The sequence below is a fragment of the Bison bison genome, unplaced genomic scaffold (genome assembly GCF_000754665.1).
Source record: "Bison bison bison isolate TAMUID 2011002044 unplaced genomic scaffold, Bison_UMD1.0 scf7180017863702, whole genome shotgun sequence".
In the NCBI taxonomy this organism is placed as follows: domain Eukaryota; kingdom Metazoa; phylum Chordata; class Mammalia; order Artiodactyla; family Bovidae; genus Bison; species Bison bison.
Window position 1 is genome coordinate 3,113,663 of NW_011494274.1, and position 23,200 is coordinate 3,136,862.

At 37.8% G+C, this 23,200-nt stretch overlaps 1 protein-coding gene across 2 annotated transcripts; it reads right to left on the minus strand.

The window, feature by feature from the left end:
- Window positions 1–6,821: 6,821 nt before the first annotated feature.
- Window positions 6,822–20,880, minus strand: PLEKHF2 (pleckstrin homology domain containing, family F (with FYVE domain) member 2). Of its 2 annotated transcripts, none has more exons than XM_010833485.1 (2): window positions 18,955–20,880; window positions 6,822–9,375 (listed from the first exon to the last, which is right to left on the minus strand). In XM_010833485.1, exon 2 carries the CDS (start codon window positions 9,359–9,361, stop codon window positions 8,612–8,614), a length of 750 nt encoding a protein of 249 aa, XP_010831787.1. In that variant the 5' UTR covers window positions 9,362–9,375; window positions 18,955–20,880; the 3' UTR covers window positions 6,822–8,611. The 2 variants fall into 2 exon arrangements, with proteins under 2 accessions (XP_010831787.1, XP_010831786.1); XM_010833484.1 differs by lacking the exon at window positions 18,955–20,880 and adding an exon at window positions 12,473–12,765.
- Between the last annotated feature and the right edge of the window lie 2,320 nt (window positions 20,881–23,200).

Below are 23,200 nucleotides of genomic sequence, written 5' to 3' on the forward strand. Positions count from 1 at the left end.
GCCACCTGGTAATCCCCAATACATCCCTATAATATGCCATAGTTTGAAGATATCAATTGATCACAGTCTTGGCCTCTGCTGATCTAAATCCAGCCATCGGCTTCAATAAAGAGACAGCTCTTGGCCTCTCATTTCATAGGAAAATATAGCAGTACGTCCTCTAACTTTAAATACATATTCAAATTGTTCCCAAAGAAAAGTTACTAGGAAAGTTTTTCCTGCTGAGAGGCAGTGGAAGTCCACCGGAAGTCTGCCTGAAGCTTAATATTTATCCTTAGACTGGTTTGAGAAAGGATTTGAGTAACCTAAGAGATTGGCAAAGAGGTCATAATGAGTAGGGGCTTCCCAGGTGGCTCAGTGGCTCAGGTTCGATCCCCTGGAGAAGGAAATGGCAACCCACTCCAGTACTCTTGCCTGGAAAATTCCATGGACAGAGGAGCCTGGTGGGCTACAGTCCATGGGGCGGCAACAAATTGGGCCATCACTTAGCGACTAAACAACAGCAAAGATAAGTAGACAAGTTCTTCACCTTTACTAAAGCAGATTCAATTTCCAAAGCTCACTTGCAAAAGGAAAAACTTATGTGACTTTCTTTTGCAGAAACGTGAAAACCAAGAAAGGCTCTTGCTCAGCAAAGGAGGGGCATAGACGGTGAAGGGGCACAGACTCCTTTCCCAGGGCAGCCCCACATGGGCTCGTCCTGGCGCTGGAGCACAAGCCAGGCCGCCCCACTGCCGGCGCACCCTCAGAGCCAGTCAGTTGGGCTGGAGCAGGCGGCCTGGTGTTCCTGGGCACACTCAGGAAACATCCTCCCAGGAGAGGATGCTCCAGGGGAGACATACCGCACTTTCAACAGGCAGTGATGTTGAGCGCTTACTATGTATCAGGCACGGTGTGAGACATGAAAGGCTGAATAAGGCCGCCTTCTGCCCTTAGCCAGTCCCAAACGAGCCCAAGAAACAGGCAGTTGAGTCACAATTGAGCTAGGTTTCCTCCAAACCTCCAGAGCCAGGGAGCAAACCCCAATCTTTCCTTCCAAAGCTCGCTGTTCTAAGAACTGGCAAAGGCTTGGAAAGAGCTGCATTCTTTAGATACATAATGTCCTAATTAGTGGCTATCCTCCAAGGCCAAACAAAGCAGCCTGGGAGCAGACTTCAAAGCCACTCATCTGATGACAGATCAGGCCACAGAATGACTTGAAATGAGAATAAGCCCTGGCTGAGCTACATTTTGCTAGCATTCCAATTATCACCGCTGCTGGCATGCCCGATTTATTCACTCAGAAGAGCTTTCTTCTCTTTGTCATCCCACAGCAAGATAAACTGTTCTTCCGTAGACCCCAAAGTGAAATATTAACAAAATCAATAATTAAAAGATGTGTGTAAATTTGACCCTGAAAAATACCATTCGCCTTGAATTCAGGAAGAGAGCTTTTAAAAGCTAGAAACCTGTGAAACTGAGTCATTATATCCCAAAATATGCTTTACTATACCAAGTTAAAAGTAAGCTGGTCTTTTAAAAAATCCAGATATTCTAAAAATATAATCTCTTTTAAACTCATTGTCCTTGCCCCTGGCAGTTTGCATGTTTTTCCTATTTCTTGATGACATATTGCTAATTATTTTCATTTAATTAGCAACATTACCTTTATACATGTGACTCATGTAATTTTCTTAAATTATATCATGGTTTACCATCCTGGCTCACATATAAATATAGAATTGTGTATAACAGTAGCCACGTTTTTATATCAAAGAAATAATTTTCAAATAATTTCTGGAGAATTGTGTGCTTCAAACCCATTCCTCTGGTTCCTTTCACTAAAGCTCTCTTAAAATTCAATATATTCCATTCATAGATTCTTCATTGAAATTGAGGTGTTAGGTCTCCCTCAAGCTTATTCTAGGTTTAGGGTCACAGCACTGTTAAAACAAGTTGATTATTTATAAGTTAAACTAAAGCCCTGAACATCTGTTGTTCAGTCATTCAGTCATGTCTGACTCCTTGCAACCCCGTGGACTGCAGCACACCAGGCTTCCCTGCCCTTCACCATCTATCGGAGCTTCCTCAAACTCATGTCCATCAGGTCAGTGATGCCATCCAACCATCTTATCCTCTGTCATCCCCTTCTCCTCCCACCTTCAATCTTTTCCAGCATCAGGGTCTTTTTTAATGAGTCAGCTCTTCGCATCAGGTGGCCAAAGTATTGGAACTTCAGCTTCAACCCTGAACGTAACTTTACAATTTTCCAATCATCATTAAATAAGAACTGGAAACCACATGGGTTATCTTGGGCAACATACAAATGTCAGCTGACTTGGTTTAAAGCCAGGGTTTGCAAATCCCCAGGGGTCTTAGCAAGGTGGCGGGAGGGCAAGCCAAGGGCTGGACTGCTTCTTGGCTCCACACCTCCGTCAGCCAGAGCAGCTCAGAGTTCTTATCTGTACATCCCATCGGGTGAGTTGTTTCAGATATCCCCCTGCTCGCTTGCTTGCTTGCTTTCACCACCACCCCGCCTTTCTTCTTTTTCTAGGAGGGGTATCGTGTGCATAGGTCCTTTCCTTCTCCTTCTGAGCATTCAGTCTTAAGCCACTGGGTGGACCACAGACAGGGAGGGGTCTGTACAGAGGAGCCTGGTGGGGGTAAAGAGTCAGAGCCAGAGAGGAGAGTGCACTGGGGAGGGTGGTGATGGGGTGAGGAGGGTAGGCAGCCTGGTGCGGTGAGTCGAAGCCCAGAGCGGGCAAGATGTCCACATGCGGGGAGCTGGAGCCTGGCATGGGTGCGTCAGTTGGAGCCGGAGTTCCTAACCCAAGCACACTGAGAAGGAAGGGCATTCACACAAGGTTAAGGCTTCAGGCCTGGTGTCAAAGCAGGATGGAGGGCGCTCGGTCGGGAGTGGGAGTGACCCAGGGAGGGAATCAGAGCCCACGCAGAGTCAAGTGTCCCTGTGTGTGGATGGCTAAGAATGGGATGGCTAGGCAGGGTGAAGAGGGCATCCTCACAGGTCCCCTGAAAAAAAGCAGGTCACCAAAGACCACATAATGTATGACCTGATTTGTGAAATGCCCACACAAGGCAAATCTTTACACAGAAAAGTAGGTTAGTGGTTGTCTTGGGCTGGGGAGATTGAGGAGTAAAAGGGGAGTGATCGCTAATGTGTGCAGGGCAACTTTTGAAGTGATGAAAATGTTCTGGAAATGGTGGTGATGGTTTTAAGATTATAACAAAAACCACTGAACAGTATAACTTCAGCTTAATTTTTTAATTGTATGCTTTAAATGGATGAACTCTATGGTAAGTGAATTATATCTCAATAAAGCTAAAATTAGAGTAAAGCACATTATTTCCTCAAAACATTAAGCTGACTGGAGTGAGTCTGATTAAAGCGATACTGACTACAGTACTCATTTTTCCTTGGTAAACTGTTAGCTAATACCATCAAAGCTTTACAGCAATCATTTCAACTAATGTGAATAATCAAATGTAACAATGGTTTGGATGGTGAAGACAACATAGCATTAGCAATGTCATCAACCAACTTCCACTACCTTTTCTATTACTACTCAATTAAAAGGATAACATTATCAAGCCAAGCAATTCTGTTGCCAACTTATTTTTGACAAACACTACATTTAGAGTGGATGCAAAGTGCAATACTGTTGGTTAAAAGGCTTAAAAATTCTACTTTCTAGGGTTGAAATTTGGTAGAAGGATATTGTTGCAAAAAAATTTTCTTACTTCAGATGCCAAAGTAATTTTTAAGAAATTTTATATTTTTAAGAGAATGCCATTAAAAATAACCATTATAGAAATGACCCTTAAGTTTAAAGTATAACAGATACTTAATAAATATTGTTGTTCAGTCACAAAGTCACATCAGACTCTACAGCTCCATGGACTGCAGCACACCAGGCTTCTCTGTCCTTCACCATTTTTAGGAGTTTGCTCAAACTCATGCCCATTGAGTCGGTGATGCCATCCAACCATCTCATCCTCTGCAGTCCCCTTCTCCTCCTGCCTTCAATCTTTCCCAGCATCAGGGTCTTTTCCAATGAATTGGTTCTTTGCATCAGGTGGCCAAAGTACTGGAGCTTCAGCTTCAACATCAGTCCTTCCAATGAATAGTCAGGGTTGATTTCCTTTAAGATTGACTGGTTTGATCTCCTTGCAGTCCAAGGGACTCTCAAGAGTCTTCTCCAGCATCACAGTTCAAAAGCATCAATTCTTGGGTGCTCAGCCTTCTTTATGATCCAACTCACATCCATACATGACTGCTGGAAAAACCACAGCTTTGACTATATGCACCTTTGTTGGTAAAGTGATGTCTCTGCTTTTTAAATGCTGTTTAGGTTTGTCATAGCTTTTCTTCCAAGGAGCAAGTATCTTTTAATTTCATGACTGCAGTCACCACCTGCAGTCATTTTGGAGCCCCAGAAAATAAAATCTATCACTGTTTCCACTGTTTCCCCATCTACTTGCCACGAAGTGATGAGACCGGATGCTGTGATCTTAGTTTTTTGAATGCTGAGTTTCAAGTCAGAGTTTTCACTCTTTTTTCACCCTCATCAAGAAGCTCTTCACTTTCTATTAGAGTGGTGACATCTGCTTATCTGAGGTTGTTGGTATTTCTCCCAACAATCTTGATTCAACCTTGAGCTTCATCCAGCCCAGCATTTCACATGATGTACTCTGTATATAAGTTAAATAAGCAGAGTGACAATATAGTCTTGACATACTCTTTTCCCAATTTTGAACCAGTCCGTTGTTCCAGGTCCAGTTCTAACTGTTGCTTCTTGACCTGCACACAGATTTCTCAGGAGGCAGGTAAGGTGGTCTGGTATTCCCATCTCTTTAAGAATTTCCCACAATTTGGTTGTGACCCACAGAGTCAAAGGCTTCAGCGTAGTCAATGAAGCAGAAGTAGACATTTTTCTTGAATTCCCTTTTTCTATGATCCCACAGATGTTGGAAACTCGATCCCTGGTTCTACTGCCTTTTCTAAATCCAGCTGGTACATCTGGAAGTTCTAGGTTCACGTACTGCCTAGGCCTAGCTTGAAGGACTTTGAGCATTACCTTGCTAGCATGTGAAATGAGTACAACTGTTTGGCATTGCCCTTCCTTGGACTGGAATGAAAACTGAACTTTTACAGTCCAGTGGCCACTGTTGAGTTTTCCAAATTTGCCGGCATATCGAGTGCAGCACTTTAACAATGTCACCTGTTAGGATTTGAAATAGCTCAGTTGAATTCCATTACCTCCACTAGTTTTGTTCATAGTAATGCTTCTTAAGGCCCACTTGATTTCACACTCCAGGATGTTTGGCTCTAGGTGAGTGACCACACCTTCGTGGTCACCTGGGTCATTAAGATCTTTTTTTGTGTAGTTCTGTGCATTTTAGGCACCTCTTCTTAATCTCTTCTGCTTCTATTAGGTCCTTGCTGGTTTTGTCTTTTATTGTACCCATCTTTGCATGAAATGTTCCCTTAGTATCTCCAGCTCTTTTGAAGAGATATCTAGTCTTTCCCATTCTTTTTCCTCTATTTCTTTGCATTGTTCACTTAAGACTTTATCTCTTCTTGCTATTTTCTGGAATTCTGCATTCAGTTGGGTATTTCCTTTCTCCTTTGCCTTTTGCATCTCTTCTTTCCTCAGCTATTTTTTTTTTTTTTTTTTGAGATGGTTTTGGCCACTGCCTCCTGTACAATGTTACAAACTTGTATCCATAGTTCTTCAGGTACCCTACCAGATCTAATCCCTTGAATCTATTCATCACCTCCACTGTATAACCATAAGGGATTTGATTTAGCTCGTATCTCAGTGGTATTTATTTAACATTTAATACATGTTGAATGATTCTAATTTAGCTTTTAAATAAAAACTTTGGTCACTACCAATAAACACAATTTCATGTACTTTCATCCTAGTCATTACTATTCAATTTATCTTCTACAATGTACAGCAATCTAGTGTATTTGTAGATAACTAATACTTTACTGTATAAGGCAAAAACATGTATTTAAGAACAAGTTAGAGAAAGAAGACTGCAGCTCAACTACTGGAATCGTTCAGGAATAATGGTATAGTTCAAAACTACCTATTTATAAGAATTTCAGCATAAAAGACATAAACATTTGATTTTGTACAAAATGGCCATTTTATGTACCTGACCCAAAGGCATGAACTCCTGTATTAAGGTGTATTCAATTTAACGTTTTTCTTTGGCATCTATGGGATTTTGTTTCCTTTATGCCAACAGTTATCAATTTCATTAATGTACTGGGGATCCAGTACAGTCCAAGTAAGTTTCATTAAAAAGAACAGGATGAGAAATTGGGACCAAAATGATTTCAGGTTTATAAGTAAAATTCTTAAGTTTTACAAAAAACACAGAAAAAAGTCTGGAAGAAAACAGTCTGGATTCTACTTGCAGGTAAATTCCATGAAAAAGAGGCAATTTCTGTTTACTGCTTTACTCCTAGTGCCTAGAATAATGCCTGAACCACAGAACAGCGGGCCCAACCCTTTCTGGCACCAGGGACGGACCAGTGTCATGGAAGACCATTTTTCCACAGATCAGGGTACAGGGTGGGGTGGGGACATGGTTTCTGTATGATTCAAAAGTATTACACTGACTGTGCACTTTATTTCTATTACATCAGTTGCACCTTAGATCATCAGGTATTAGATCCCGGAGGCTGGAGACCCCTGACATTGAAGACACTCACAGCTCTTGAAATGAGGTAAAATATGCATAATGTCTCCGTTAACCTTAGCAAGGGATAAAAAATCTTCAAGTTACAACATGCACAGAACAGAAGATAAAGTTGTAAAATACTTTTTATTGTAAAAACAGAGTCAATAGAGGTTGCCAACATAAATGTTATCTCAGAACATTTCCCCTTGGTTCTTGAATTTGCTAGGTTTCTAGGTACCACCAACTCTCCATCAGCACATGTCAGGTTTTATGGTTCTTTTCAGATACGTTTATTGATTATGTGTAAATATTGCTTAGAAACAAAAGTCCATATGATATTAAAACAAACAAAATGCCTGCTGTGCCTTTCTTTCACATTTCCTACAGGGAGACCTATCTCAGGCACTTTCACAATTTAAAAGTTAAGTTAGTGCCTTAACCAAACCAAAGAATCCCCTGTCACAAATTATTAAATCAAACCTCTCATGACATTTGCCATACATCCAGATTTAAAGATTTTAAAACAAAAGAATTTAGAATTTAAAACAAACTTCAGGCTGATTTTTCGTATTTGAAAGATTATTTGCAGCATACAAATGGAGAGAGTAGTGCAAAACGCATCAAGTTTTATATGATAAATATACTTTCAACCTAATGGCTGCCTCAAAAGCAAAGAGTGAAAAATTACCCCTTCTCAAAAGCAATCTAGACGGACTCAATAAAGTTCACAATTTAGAAAGATCAACTGCTGCTCTACTCCCATAGATTGCAAAATGATTTCAGAAACATATTAAAACATACAATTGTTTTACAAAAATAGAAATATTGTTTGGGACTTTACAAAATTTTATAAAATATAACACTATATTTGTAAATTCGAGATAGTTTCACACTGAAATAGAAAATACTTCCACAGATATGAAGTCTATCAAACTTAACTGGTCTGTACTGACCATCCTCCTACATTATTTCTTCCAAATCTTTATCTGTGCTCTAGCATGAGATTTTTTTAAAGAGATTGTTTATATTTTGAGAAATTGTATAAGATTTTTCATTCTAGAAACAATGTTAAAGCAGATGAATTTATACCTTAAAAATATGTCAGTGGATAAAATGCAATAACCATTTGTCCTTGGTAAATTTCAAACCAAACTCCTAAGAATGACAATTATAATTTGGTACCTATAAAAAGTAAAAATATAATCACAATAATGTTTTATGAAAAAATATTCATACAGAATGAAGGACCTCAAAATTTAGTTACCTGCAGCTGTCAAATGAGAAGTATTTCCTAATTACACCCATCTATAACATTCACTTTATTACCTCAGAAAGCACCAGTGTAGTTTTAAAACAAACTAGAAAGTGAGAAGGTAGGGGCTTATTTCATGCAACAGTGCTATTATGATAAGGCACCACCTGGTATATGAAAAAGTATTTCCAAAACATGTATTTCTGTTACTGATATCTTAACCTTTAGATAGGATGGTTAGAAAAAAGCTAATAACATAATTCACTAACCATATCTTACTCCTTTCTCCATCCTTTGCTTTTAGTTTTTCCATATAACAGAACATATAATAAACAACAATGCAGCACATGATATGTTAAATATCTCTTCCCAACCATCCAAGATAGTAGTCTAGGATTAAAACAAGAAACCAAACATTTGTCTGATACATTTGCAATAGTCTGTCCCTGTAGAAGAATAGGGAGCTGGGGGAGGTGAGGGGAGGTGGCGGGGGGAGGGGGATAACAGGACCTATTTTCTATAGAGTATACTGAGGCACATAGGTTGAAAGTTTCTCAGGCAAATTCATGGCAAGAGCAAAACTGAGAGAAAGCTCAGAATTTTACATTCCCCCAGAGCTGATTTCTCAGATAGTCACACCCGATTAAATATTTATATATGCCCTTAGTCACTGCTATCATCATCATCGTCATCATCAGATACATCATTTAAAGGAGGCTTCAACGACTGACTGTAAGAGTCCGATCTAGCAGGCTGGCACGTGGCCATGTCCCCAGTAGAAAGCAGGTCATAGCAGAAGTCACAAATCCGCACAGGCTTAGAGGACTGGCTGGGAAGAAGAAATCTCTTTTCAGAGCAGGGCCCGCAGACAACAAAACCACATTTGCGGCAATGGTGACGACGATTAACAGGTGTGAATTTTGCTTTCTGACAACGCATACATACAGTTGCCTCAGAGTCAGGAACCCAGACGGCAGCATGTTCATTACTGGGTGTCTTCCCACTTTTGGAGAGTAAATCAGTGACACACTTATTTATATGATTCATCCATTCTGACTTCTCAGTGGCAGTGGCAGCATAAACTGCAAATGATTTCGTTGGTGTCTTGATCAGCCATCCATTCCTCAAGTCTCCCTCATCTTTGATGGAATCAATTGTGACATTTTCCAGGGGAATAATATGTTGTTTGTTATATTTTTTCTTCTGGATGACAATATTGCCATATACAAGAATATCATTAAATAAGAAAAACTGCCTTGCTTTGGGCTTTTTTCTGCACAACTTAGTCAATACGCCTTCGCCAATAAGAACACGTCCAGGTATAGTTAAGGGTTGGCCAGCTGCTCCAAAACAGTTTTCTACTATATTTATACGTCTAGTATTTGCTTCACTGTTTGCCAAGCGATCCACCATCTTTTGCTAATAGCCTTAAAAAAGAGAGAGAGAGGAATCAGCACATACAAATTATAAATGCATATAAGTTTTTAAAAGTGATACCATCTAAATTTAATCTTACAAATCACTGCTTTTACCCCAAAGCAAAGTTCTCCAATTGTTTCTGAAATAATCACTAAGCACACCAAAAGAGGTAATCTCTCTCAATTTTCATAATCATCAAAAGCACTTATTAACCATCTCTATATAGTACCATACTAGTTAAGAGAATATTTATGAAAGAATAAACTTCTTACAGATGTAAAACAACAAATAATTAGAAAATTAATAAGTCATCAGTTCCATAAAATTTAATCTCAGAGGTATTCTGAACAAGAGGGTCAAATATTATATTAATATAAACTAAGAGAAATGACTAATTTTTCCAGTAAGCTCTTACCACTGAGCTGAAGCCTCAGTTCTCTCACCTGGATTACCAGAATGGTTTCCCAACACATCTCACTGCCTGAGGTCTTGCCCCTTAATCAATCTTCAGGCAATAATTTCACAAATGCAAATCTGATCATGCCATTACTCAAAATTACTTCCCTTACCCTATAAAATGCAGATCTTTAGTATGGCATTTAAAGCCCTTCATTATCTGGTTCTTGGTTATCTTCCCAGACTCATCCTAAGTCACTCTTTACCTCAAATCCTATGTTCTAAGAAAACCCCATCAATGGCAGTCCACTTCAACCACCCATATCTTCTCTCACGCTGTTGCATCCTTTACCATTCACTACCCCCAGCTAACTCTTACTGTCCTTCCAAACTCAGGTTAGGTTTCATACCTACTCCAGGAAGCCTTCCTTAAACTCAGTTAGACTGAACACCTGCCTCTGTGCTCTTCATATTCCCTGTACCTTCTGGACTCACTCTTGTGGAAGGACTGAAATCTGTCTTCTCCACAGGCTGCAATGGAAACTAAAGGGCACAGATCATCCGATATCTACCTTTGAAACTCACATCACCTGTCACAGCACAAGTGCTTAAAAATGTTGACAAGAACATCTTAGCAATATGCAAAACCCATATTAATTTAATTTTAAATGAGCATAGATTTAAGCTCTAGATCTAATTTTTCCCCCAATCTTGGGTCCTTATAAAGACTTCTTGCCTTCCACAAGAATGGACTCTGCCCCCGAAAGTTATTCCCAAGAATTAATGACAATGCATGGCTCCAAATTGTGATGGCCTCTCTTTCTAATTAGGGCAAATCTGCCAGCCAATTAACACAAGTGCATCACATAAATAAAAAACAGTAAACATACAAAGAGGCTTGATTCCATTTATAATTAAGTCAGCAAATAAAACATTAGGATATATTTTCATTCAGCAGATTAACACAATTATTTAAATTTCTTAGGAAGCAGTTCTATTACGGATATAGGGACAGTTACCCTCATATACTACAGAAAACATGTGCACCTGTAGGTCCAGGCGCTTAAAAGAAAACTGACTTGAGGGCATAAAGATATGTACAAGGGTATTCAATGCAGCACTGTAACAGAAAAAAGGAAAAGCTCCAATGTTTTAAAAAAGGAACTGGTTGAACAATTAATATGCTAAATATCTGTTAAGAATATGACAGATCTAAATACAGTGATATGGGAAAATGTTCAAGACATTTAGGTGGGGAAAGCTGAACATAATGATCTCATTTTTGTTTCAAATATATACCAAATTTCATCAAATCTAAGATCCTATTGATTTTTAAGATAACAGTCTCATTTTATGTGCTATTGAGAATGAAAAATGCTGCCAATTAAATCACAGTAAACTCCTGATTATAAGAATCCCAATTTTAAAGACACAAAATATAGTAAAACCTGTTCATCTTTAGACTCAATGAAATATGATATAAGCGCATAATCATAGACACTAGTTAAGTATGTAAAATTAGAAAACTATATACTATAATATCCACAATGGTTATTTAGCTCTGGGAAGTATAATTATGGATAATTTTTCATAATATACATTATAGTCAAACACTCAACAAGTGTTGTTAGGCACGGCTTTAGGTACAGGAAAAAAAAAAATCTAAATAACACAGGCAAGGTCCCCACTTTTCAAGGCTTACCTCCTAGTTGGGGAGGAGGTAAACAGGAAAAAAAAAAAAAAAAATCAAGAAAATTTGTGCAGTGGTTTTCACATTTATTATTTTCCTATTTTAACTGTCTCAAACTCCTGTGAAATAACTAGAGAAGTTTTTCTCTCCCAAAGAAGCATCTAGTAATATTAGCTGAAATGTGAGCTGAAGGCATGAAGAGAGAGATTCAGGCAAACAGTCTGGAATAACTACTCACTGGGAGCCCAAGCAAGAGCTAAGCACTTCACATGCGTTGCTATACTTCCTACCCAGAACAACTTTATAATAGAATATGCACTATTAGCTCCATTTTACAGATGAGCAAATGGACACAAAGGAGTTAAGTACCATGCTCATGGGTGTCACAGAACCGGGGCTCAAAGCTGATTCCCCCGTGCTGTAACTAATATATTACGGCACACTAATTATTCCTTAAGGCTCCACTGACTCTACAAGAACTAAAAAAGTTACTGCTAGCCTCTGGATCCTCACAGTAAACCCTAAACCTACTGAGGATAAAAGAATACTAATTTGAGAAAATAACCTGAAAGGATAGGTCATCATTATTTATTTGGCCAGTCTTCTGATTCTGCAATGTATGAAGCCTGAATCTCTGTTCATAAACCTCTTCCCCTGTTTAAAAATTATGCAATGAAAGCGCAGTTTAGGGCATTAACTGTTACTTGGCTAGAACAAATAGCTTTCAAAGTTTGACAGTGACACTGATATGAAATGTATTTCATATTGCAGTGTTACAAACATATATAATTCAACTATGTATGATGCATTCTGCTGCTGCTGCTAAGTCGCTTCAGTCGTGTCCGACTCTGTGCGACCCCATAGACGGCAGCCCACCAGGCTCTGCCCTCCCTGGGATTCTCCAGGCAAGAACACTGGAGTGGGTCGCCATTTCTTTCTCCAATGCATGAAAGTGAAAAGTGAAAGTGAAGTCGCTCAGTCGTGTGCAACTCTTTGCGACCCCATGGACTGCAGCCTACCAGGCTCCTTTGTCCATGGGATTTTCCAGGCAAGAGTACTGGAGTGGGGTGCCAATGCTTTCTTCGGATGTATTCTAGCATCTTCATTTATTTCAATGACAGCTGTAGCCCATTTGATTGACTTCCGTAATGGACCATAACCTATTAATATATTTGAAAAACAATGAGCACAAAGAACTTAAGACCTTTGGCCTCCCTTCCCTTATCCCTGTCAGTCCTGAAATATTTTCTGACAAGGGGAAGCACTGAGCTTGAAAACCCCGGAATATACAAATGCCACACACACACACACACACACACACACACACAGAGAAAAGAAGGTTGGCCGGGCACAACAGGGAGGGACTGAGAGGATGAGAGACTATCAAACGGGAAATCAAAATACCACCTTTAACTGGATAATTGCTAGATACCCCAAAGCAGGTTCTCAATAAACTGGATTTATAAGGCATTACCCTTTGGCCTAGGCTGAAAGAGGACCTCTACCTTCTCGCAGAGTTCAAATTCAAGTCTACCACCTGAGGTGCCCCAAACAGTAAGAACTCTCAAAGAGTTTTGTGAGGGTATCAGAATGCAAGAATACTGAGGCTAGCCAAAGAGCAAGCCCCTTGCATACCTGCAGGAAAAGAAGACAACTATTAATATAAAATGTGGCCCAACTGAATTTCTGTCTACTTTTCTTAGGCAGGAATACCAGTGAATACAGTAAGAGCTAGGAAGAATAAATCTTCTGGCAGAGAAGGCTTATTTAGGATAGATTCCAAGAAGAAAAATTACTGGGTCAAAAGGCACCAACGCTCAGAGCACAGGCTGCCTTTTACAGGGTTTCCATTCTGAAAGGCAATACCAACTTACCACGCAGCACAATGACTGTACCGACCCATCTTGTCTCACACTGAATATTTTCCTTTAAAAATTTCAGCAGCGTAGATTTTTTTAAATGCAGATTTTTTATTCATTTCTTTTACTTCTATTTATTATGTCTATCCATTCAAAAACTGTTTACTGAATACTTTCTAAATGCTGGATATTATCCTTTTCCTCTCAGAGCTCAGAGTCTAGTAGAGAATAAAGACAGTAAGTAAGTAAATGAACAGGTGATTCTAAAAGGTGAAGTGCAATGAAGGAAATCAGCAGTGTGCCGAGATATAGGGAAAAAACTCATTTATTCAATAATTCAAAGACTTCACTGAGGTGGTGCTACACAATGGGTCTTAAAGGATGAGGAGTCAGCTTTACAAAGGAACTAATACTATGAACAAAGGTCCTAAAACAGGAAAGAAGAGTACTTTCAATTTAACTGAATGTTTTATTTTATAGCTACCTAGTGAGGCCAGCCATTTTCTAATATGTTTACTAATCTGTATTCCTATGTTCATCTATTTAATTATTAATCTGTATATTATATAAAAAGGCTATTAACCCATTTACCTCAGTGATTTTCCTAGTATATTATTCTGCAATTTTGTTTATGGTGTTTGACACAGAGGGAGTTTTTCGTAAGTAGTTATACTTACATATATTTTCCTTTGTGATTTTTTTCCCATGACTGCTAAACTTTTCTTATCCAGATATCAGGTGTTCCTATTTAGTATTCTGTCTTATTAGATGAATTTTACATTTAATGCTTTTATACACCTGAAATTTATTCTGGCATAGGTGAAAAACCCTTTTTTCTTTTCAAATATTCACACTCTAAAGATGTTAACTGCTCTAGAATCATCAAATACTGTGTGACCTCAGGTTTCCATACTTATAAATGGAAATAATAATAGCTACGTCAGGAGAGGATTAAAGGAGATAATGTATAAATAATGTTCAAAGCAAGTAGTCAACATGTGGTAGCTATTATTTATTGGTATTAATAATCTAATCTACTGATTTATGATGTTCTCTCATATTAAACTTTTATGCAGTATTGTAACACTACTTCTGGGCTGTCTGGTCTAATCCTTTACTCTGTTTTTAATTCTTTTGTCAGTAACATGCACCTGGTAAAACCAGCCTAGAGTAGTTCCCATTATTTAACATTTTACATGTTTTAGCTAATCTCCTCTGTTTATTCGTCCAGATGACATCTTCTCAGAACAGTGGTTCCCAACTTAGCTACCTGAAACCACAGGGGAGCTCTAACCTTTAGAACACCAGAAAGAACAGTCATCTCAATGTACCATCTGGATCCAAAATATTCTTTTCATTTACTTTTACTACATTAAGTCATTTTACAACCAACTTACAGCAATACGAATAAAGGGATAGTAAAAAGTAACTTCAAGAACAATCTTTATAACAATTTAAACATAGCAAATTTCTTATTCCATGTTTCTGTTATTGAATGCATACAGATGCAAAACAATCTGTATGTTTGCAAATGATAAAAGATGTATCCCTTATATCCAACTAACTGCTCGTAAGTTATTAAGCATGAATCTATAATATTTCCATTTGCTTTTAGGAACATTGTTTACTAATCAATTCTGAGTCTTGAGAAATCGTCGAGAAAATCATCAGTTGAAGACTTGCAGGCTGAGATTTCACTAATAATGCTTTACCATCATCATTAAGTCTAAGTGTAGCCTTTTCTTTCCACTTATCTTCTGACTTGTCTAATCGCTCTGAAATGTATAGTTTTGCCCTTTTATCGTCATTATATGGAAAAGATAAAATTAAAAAAATCTATATTAGCAAATATGTTAAAAGAAAGCTTAAAATAAACAGAAAAGACTAAGAAGGGTATCTCCAAACTGCTCTTGTATCTTTTTGAAAAATGATGCAATCCTTTGGTTAATGCAATAATAAAACTGAAAAATGGTGCAATGGTGGTATTTTATCACTGTATCATCCTTCTAGGCAATTACTTCTATGTTCTTTTTTTTGGTGTGTGTGTGTGTGGGGGGGTGGCTGTTAATAATTCCTAATAGTAAAATGCTTCAAGATATAGGAAAAATAAGATCACTAAAATCCTGTACTGTATCTTAGATTTATACATGTCTAATAAGCGCATATGGTAATCACAAGCTATGTTATTTAGTAAGTAAAATTTCCTTTTTGTTTTGAAAATCTCTAAGAAATAATAAAATATATAAATATCATTCATTACAAATATTTAGAACCGATTAAAACAGAAATTCAAAAACCAAAATTGAAACCAACAGACTGTGATGATGAATATAAAAGGTTAAGAAACATGGTTATCTAGATCTCTCCCCAATATGTTCTGATTTTATTAGTCTGAGGTATGTGGGGTATGGCCTACACTGCTGCTGCTGCTGCTGCTAAGTCGCTTCAGTCGTGTCCGACTCTGTGCGACCCCATAGACGGCAGCCCACCAGGCTCCCCCGTCCCTGGGATTCTCCAGGCAAGAACACTGGAGTGGGTTGCCATTTCCTTCTCCAATGCATGAAAATGAAAATGAAAAGTGAAAGTGAAGTCGCTCAGTCGTGCGACTCTTAGCGACCCCATGGACTGGAGCCTACCAAGCTCCTCCGTCCATGGGACTCTCCAGGCAAGAATACTGGAGTGGGGTGCCATTGCCTTCTCCGTGGCCTACACTGATATCCTTTAAAATTCCCCAGGTAATTCTACTGTGCAGCTCAGGTTTAGAACCATGTTAAATTACAATAAATAAATGAAAAAAAATAAACAGACCAAATCCACTGAAATTTTGATGAATTCATATTATAGTCATAAATTAACTTGGATTAAATTAACATCTTTATAATTTCAGATGTTCCTAACAGGTTGATACTATCTCTTCTCAAGGTTTTAACCGTTGGGTTAATGGGCCCAGTAACTCTGTAGGTTTTGTATCACAGGATTATTACGTTACTTACATAGATTCCCAGGTACTTCACACTTTGGTTGCTATTTTGAATCTCCTTTCCACATTATATTTTCTAATTCATTATATGAAAAGTACTAATATTTCTGTTAGTTTCTTCCCATATCCAGCCACTTCAGGGACCTCTACATTCTAGCCCACTCCGGTATCCTGGCCTGGAGAATCCAATGGACAGAGGAGCCTGGCGGGCTGCAGTCCCCGGGCCGCAGAGGAGGACACGCCTGAGCGCGGCACAGCACACATTCTAACAGTTCTCCACATGACTTCCCTTGTCTTCTTTTTCAGCAAATGGTGTCTGGCAGCCTTAATTCATAGTTTAAAACAGCAAAAGCATACCGAAAATAAAACAAAGAAATCCTCTTAACCTTTAAGAAGTCAGCTTTATAAACCAATTGTAAAAAATTAAACCATCCAAAGTTTGAAAAAAAGTTTTCCTGTAGACAAGAACTGTATTTGAATTGTCCAAGTTCCACTCTAGTCTTTTGCTAGCCTTGTTTCTAAAGTTAATATGTTCTTCAATGGAGTGTCTACCATCTGTTAAAAATGTAATACTAGATGAGGCGGCAAAACTCTCTTAAAAAGAAGAATACTAGTTACAATTGAGAAGCAGTCCAACTGTCACAGAATACTATGGCCCAGTTCTTCTTACTGAAAACCAATACTTCGTTATCTCATCCTTGCAGGTGACTTTAAAACAAAAAATCATCTAATTTCTTACTTGAATCCAAGACATCTGATATCAGTGAGAATGAGTATTCATTCAACTGTGCACTGTACCAGAAAAAACAATAAACTATGAACCAAAAGACCTGGATTCTCATCTCAGCTCAGGCACTAAGTAAGAGATTTCATACAAACTACCTAACCGCTCTACACCCACCCACAGCAGCCACCACCTTGGATAAAATAATCTGCAAAGCCCTTTCTGTCTTTAAAATAATGAACTCTGATAATAAATAAGTCATACTTCTGGTTTACTACAAGACTTTGTTGTTTTTGTTTTTAGTCACTAAGTCGTGCCCAACTCTTCTGAGACCCTATGAACTGTTGCCCACCAGGCTCTCTGTCCATGGGATTTCCCAGGCAAGAATACTGGAGTGGGTCGCCATTTCCTTCTCCAGGAGATCTTCCCAACCCAGGGACTGAACCCGCAACTCCTGCATTGGCAGGCAGATTCTTTACCACTGAGCCACCAGGGAAGCTCACTACAAGCCTTACTTGCCTACAAATTAATTTTCAATCAAATTTTTGACTGTGTCTTAACATCAATCAACATTTTAAAATCTGTGTTACTGCTGAATTCAGACTACAGCAAATGTAGAAGGAAAAGAAGACACACACAGGAAAGCAGAGAGGAAAAAGATATTTTTAAAAAGCAGCAACTATCAGAGGTACATCCTCCTTGGGCAAATGTGTAAGTGTTACAGCAGACTATCCCTCTCCTAATACACCTAAGTCTAATGAACAATAATTCTACACACCTAAACAGAGGACAAAAGGTTTTACTTTCGAAAGTTATATCAATTCTAACCTAGTTATATCAATTCTTACCTGTATCAATTTACCTATATATAAATTCTTACCTAGAATTTCCTGATTATTATTATCAGGAAATTCTAGGTAAGATGATCAATAAAAAACTAGGATAATAAAGCAAGAAACAGTTGAACATGTGGCAAATTAAATTTGGGATTTTAATAAAATGTATTTATTCTATCAATAAGAAAAGACAAAGTTTTTCCCTCCCCTTTCCACTAGGACGCCATTTTTTTTTAATGCATGGTTTTCCATTATACTTTGCTACCTTCAGAAATATTTATTCCATTCATTTGACTTTACTATGCACTTGGGAAAAGCCACTGAAGACACAATAAAGCTAAAATATATGGTAATAAGTATTAAATATGCTCAAAATAATTATTCAAACACTAACAGGAAGTGAAAAGTAAAGCTATGACTAATTCAGCATCTCAGTAAAGGCAGTTTCAAATAGGTTAGGCATGATAGAAAAACTCACCATGGTATATAAAGAACAACTAAGCCACAGTTGAAGATTTTCTAAAATTAATTTAGAAAACCAGAAGGGTCACATTATGAATTTTAAAAAACGGTCTTTAGAGAGGGGAAGAATATGACCTCAAGCTGAAACAAGTCTTCTAGTCTTTAACTTGCATTTAAACCACATCACACAAGACAACATTAATATTCTTTAACTACAGCTATGACCAGGTAACTCTCTATTCAACAACCAAAGGTTCCCTGGCCAACTAAATCAAATCCAAAATCCTTAATCTAGTATGTAAAGCCCTTCAGTTAAGCCCCAGCCTGCCTATCTATTCAGTTTTGCCTTTCTGTATGTTCTCTTACAATCAAATCAGACTACCAGTTATTCCCAGGATATGCTCTGGGCTTCCTCCCCTCCACCTGCTACTCTGAAATCTTATCAGTCAGTTCAGTACCTCACTGCCACGTGGTGTTTCACCTGTACCATTTTATGGCACTTACAATTCTACTAAATTTTATAAAAACGTCTATGTCTGCTTATTATCAACAGACTTGGAGGTTCCTGAAAAAAAAGAACATCATTTCCTACAACTTTGTATGCCCAACAGTGCCTACAAAATTGCTTGCATATACATACCAGCAATGTGCACTGAGCAGTTAAAAGTGGCAGCAACTTCTCAATCTTGGGTTTTATAAAAATCAAAGACATCACTTTTGACATTCATAGTACTAATTTTCACACAAAACAGGAACCACACCCCACACATCAAATGCTTCACTAGGCCCACAGATTTTAAATTTACAGCAAATGTTCTGGTCTATTTAACTGTAGTATCTAATTATGAATTCTAAGTGTTGAGCATAGCAGATCCTGTTTTTAAAGTCTCAATCTTATGATAATATGTAAAAATGATTTCTTCTCTTGCCAAAAAGCACAGCTGTTTAGTTAGCAAATAAAAAATGATGATGTATGCGTATTTTCATCAACAAATTTCAGATTAAAAAACTGCATCATTTCAGAAAGTATTTGTTCAGGGGCAGCTGTACAGTGCTGACAGCTGTTAAATCATTGTACAATATTTGAAAAATAAAGCCGGTACCCATCATAGCCCTAAGAGTAGTTACAATCTCATTACATTCAAGACTTTATGCTTTGTGTTAAAGGGAAAAAAAGAATGAACCAGACACTGGGAATTAAGACGTGTTTCCAAAAAGTTTTAACGAAAAACACAGTGAAATAAATACTATAATTAAAAAAAGTGGTAAGGAAGAATGTAGCAGGTGAACACTTGAAACAGGTTGTGAAAAAAAAAGTTGAACTTCAAAAGACAAAAAAATGATACGGCATAAAGCCCTACAAGTAAAAATGTGTTGTAAAAAAGTTACATGTACTCCACTCCCTTGCTTTTAAAATCAGAACTGTAAGGACTCCTAATTTTTAAAATAAAGTGTTTCCACCTCTCCCCCAGAAAAAAAAAAGTTACATATACAGCTGCAGAAGAGGCAGTATAAGAATTATTTAGCAGAAGAAGCTATTTAGTGGAAAAATGGAGAAAAACAGGGGAGAGATCTTGTTGATTTCTGAGGGTTCTTTTCAAAGCCTTAGGAATGAGTGGCCTGATTTGATCTGGATTCTTTTAAGATAACTGTGGAAACAATGAAAGATTTCACAAGGGTGAGACTGAAAGCAGGACCCAGCTGAAAAATTACTACAAAAGGGGAAAGTTGAGGCAAGTCTGAAGTTTGCAACAGGAAAAGAAAAAACTGGTAAGGTTCAGGACTGCCATAACTAATTAGATGTGGAAGAGCAAAACTGAAATTAAATCCCTGGGTTCTTAGTGTAAGCAATATGGAAGCTAGAAAAACCAGCAATTTTCAGTTAATTTCAAGTAAAAAAAAAATTTACTGATCACTTTGTACAAAGGTTGAAGTACTCAAAACTCACACTTTTTGTGAAGCAAAGTAGTCACCATGCTTATATACAGATATATGTAATTCATGTGTTATACATTAGGATATGTTTCCAAAAGAAAGAGGATGATGGGAGAAACTGATAAGGAAGGAAACAAAACAAGAAAGTGTTTGGTACGCATATAATGTGCTATGAACAGAGGAATATGATTACCTCAAATCTGTGCACTCAAAGTCTAAAGGAGCAGAGGAAAAACAAACCAAAAGATAAATTTTTTTTTATTAGAAATATAAAAAGAGTGATGAAACCTCAGGCCAAAGATTATGGTTGGGAGTAACTTTGATCAGAGGCAATATTTAGAAACAACTCTTAAATGACTAGAAATTCAAGCTAGGCCTTAGAGCAAAAGTCAAACTATTTATGGGAGAGAAAGAGATAAAGATGATGATGGTGTTCAAATACAATAAGGAAATAACTGAGCCCAGGCTGGAGGAAGCAGGGTCTGGGGAATGTATAGCGGTAAAGCAGAAATCTGACTTTACTATATAGGCAATGGGAAGACTAAGGTTTTTAACTAGGAAAATATTAATAAGCACACACAGGCAGAACACATGACAAGACTACCAAAGAAGCAATAATGAAGGCAAAAAAAAAAAAAAAGGCAAGAATATTACAATATTCTCTAAACGAAAGGTACCAAGTCTAAGCCACAAATTTGACACCAGAAATAAAAAGGGGAAGATGGAAGTGAGAGAGATTGCTTCCTCTATTACTAAGGTAAGGCAGAAAGGATTTAGCTACCAAGTGAATGTGTTTGAAACTGAATGTAAGATAACTTCAAAGGTTTAAGCATTGGGCAGATCAGATGCTAGCTCTGTTCCAGAAGAGAGAAGAAATCATTCTGGGACATACTTATCTTGAAGTACCTTCAGGGTATCCATCAGACAAACATCTATCAGACAACAGAAACACCAAGAAAAGCAGGAAGCTCCAGGACATAAAGGGATTTAGGAGTCATCTGTGAAGAGATGACTGTTGCTGCTGTGAATGAGAGGAGAGAACAGGGGACTAACCTTTGGGGAATGCCTAGTTTAAAAAGGAGGAGAAGAAGCAAGAGAAGAAAGAAGGAGACAAGAGAGCACAAAGCACCTTTTCAACACGCTCTCACATGTCCTCCAAGTCTCAGAGACTAAATAAACTCGTTGTGCCGGAAGGCCACAATAGGCACTGAAACGCGGTGGGAAGAAATCAAGAACTAAAGGTAAGATATAGTAATATTTCAGAAAGCAGAGTTCTTTGACCCTGCAATTTTTAACCACAGTTTATCCTGAAAAATAAAACTCTTGGGGGTGGTAGTAGGGGGCTGTAAAACACAAGTCTTCCCAGTGGCATCAACTCTAATAGCGATAAACAGAACCTAAATTTCTAGCCCTAGAAAGGAATGGCTAAATATAACATTTCAAAAGCCAAATATCAGGACTTCCCTGGCGGTCCAGTGGCTAAGAATCCAAACTAAGATACCGCATGGAGCAATAAAGCCTGGCCACTGTAACTATGGAGCCTGCGCCACCACAACGAAGTTCCCTGCATGCCGCAACTGAGACTTGATGCAGCCAATTTTTTTTAAAAAGCCAAATATCAGAAAACATTTTACTACATAAACATTTTAAACTTCAACACTGGGGGAGGCAAGAATTAAAGTTAAAGAAAAACTGTTGCACAATGTGGCAAAGGATCATTTTTAATATATAAAGGGCTCCCATAAATCAATGAGATAAAAGGAAAATATTCCCCCCCAAAATGGGTAAGATACAAATGGCAATTTCCAAAGGAACAAATGAAGTGAAAAGTGAAAGTCACTCAGTCGTGTCCAACTCTTTGGGACCCCATGGACTATAGAGAGCACGGAATTCTCCAGGCCAGAATACTGGAGTGGGTAGTCTTTCCCTTCTCCAGGGGATCTTCCCAACTTAGGGACTGAACCCAGGTCTCCCGCATTGCAGGCAGATTCTTTACCAAATGAGCTATCAGGGAACAAATGAAAACAACCAGTAAATGGAAAAAACATTGGCTCTCAGTGCTAATCAATGAATTAAAAATTTAAATGATGTATTACTCACCTAAGATGTGGAGAAAATGAACATGCATAGTCTTCAGAGTGTACTGGAAAAGCTTTTCAAAATGCCATTTTTGGCAATGTAAGCACTTTAAAAAGTTTCACAATTCTACTTCCAAGAAAAATGCAAAAAATAATTAGACCAGTGTACAAAGCTGTTCACATGAAGATATTCACTGTAGCTTTGTCTATAATGCTGAAAAGTCAGAAACAACCTAAACATTCAACAAAAAAAATTATGGCAAATCCATACAACAGATTTTTAGATAGCTCTTCAGAGAATACAGATTAATATTTAATATGGAAAATTGTTAAATATGGCAGTTTATGAAATAAAAGCTTCTAAACAGCACATACAATATAACTCTTTTTCTTTAAAGTCTGGAAAGACACCCACCAAAAATTCAGTACTACTGGTTATCTCTAAGTATTGATACTAGGGTGAAATATTTTGATACTGCCTAATTATTTTATATTGAACATATTCTCATAAACAAAGAAATGGGTTTTAAATTAACAAAATACAAAGAATATTTAGAAAAATGAACACAAAATTATGGGTATAATTAGGGGCTTCCCAGGTGGCTCAGTAGGTAAAGAATCCACCTGCCAATGCAGAAGAAGAATACAAGAAGTTTTTTTTCTTCAATTACTGTTTAAACAAAACAAAGTATAAAGAATTAAATGAAAATGTAAAGAAAAAAAGATGAAAGAGTTGATGCAAAGAAGAAAACAGAAAATTCACATCATAAAATCCACAGAAGGAAGCAAGGTCATCTGTTAAGAGTCAAGTGTTTCAAAACTGGGTTTAGCAACCTGAGTTAGGAGTGAAAAGGCAATAAAGAAAATGAATCA

Bases quoted from the DNA above. Each gene is read 5' to 3' on its own strand.
- PLEKHF2 (XM_010833485.1), bottom strand. From the start codon at position 9,361: ATGGTGGATCGCTTGGCAAACAGTGAAGCAAATACTAGACGTATAAAT.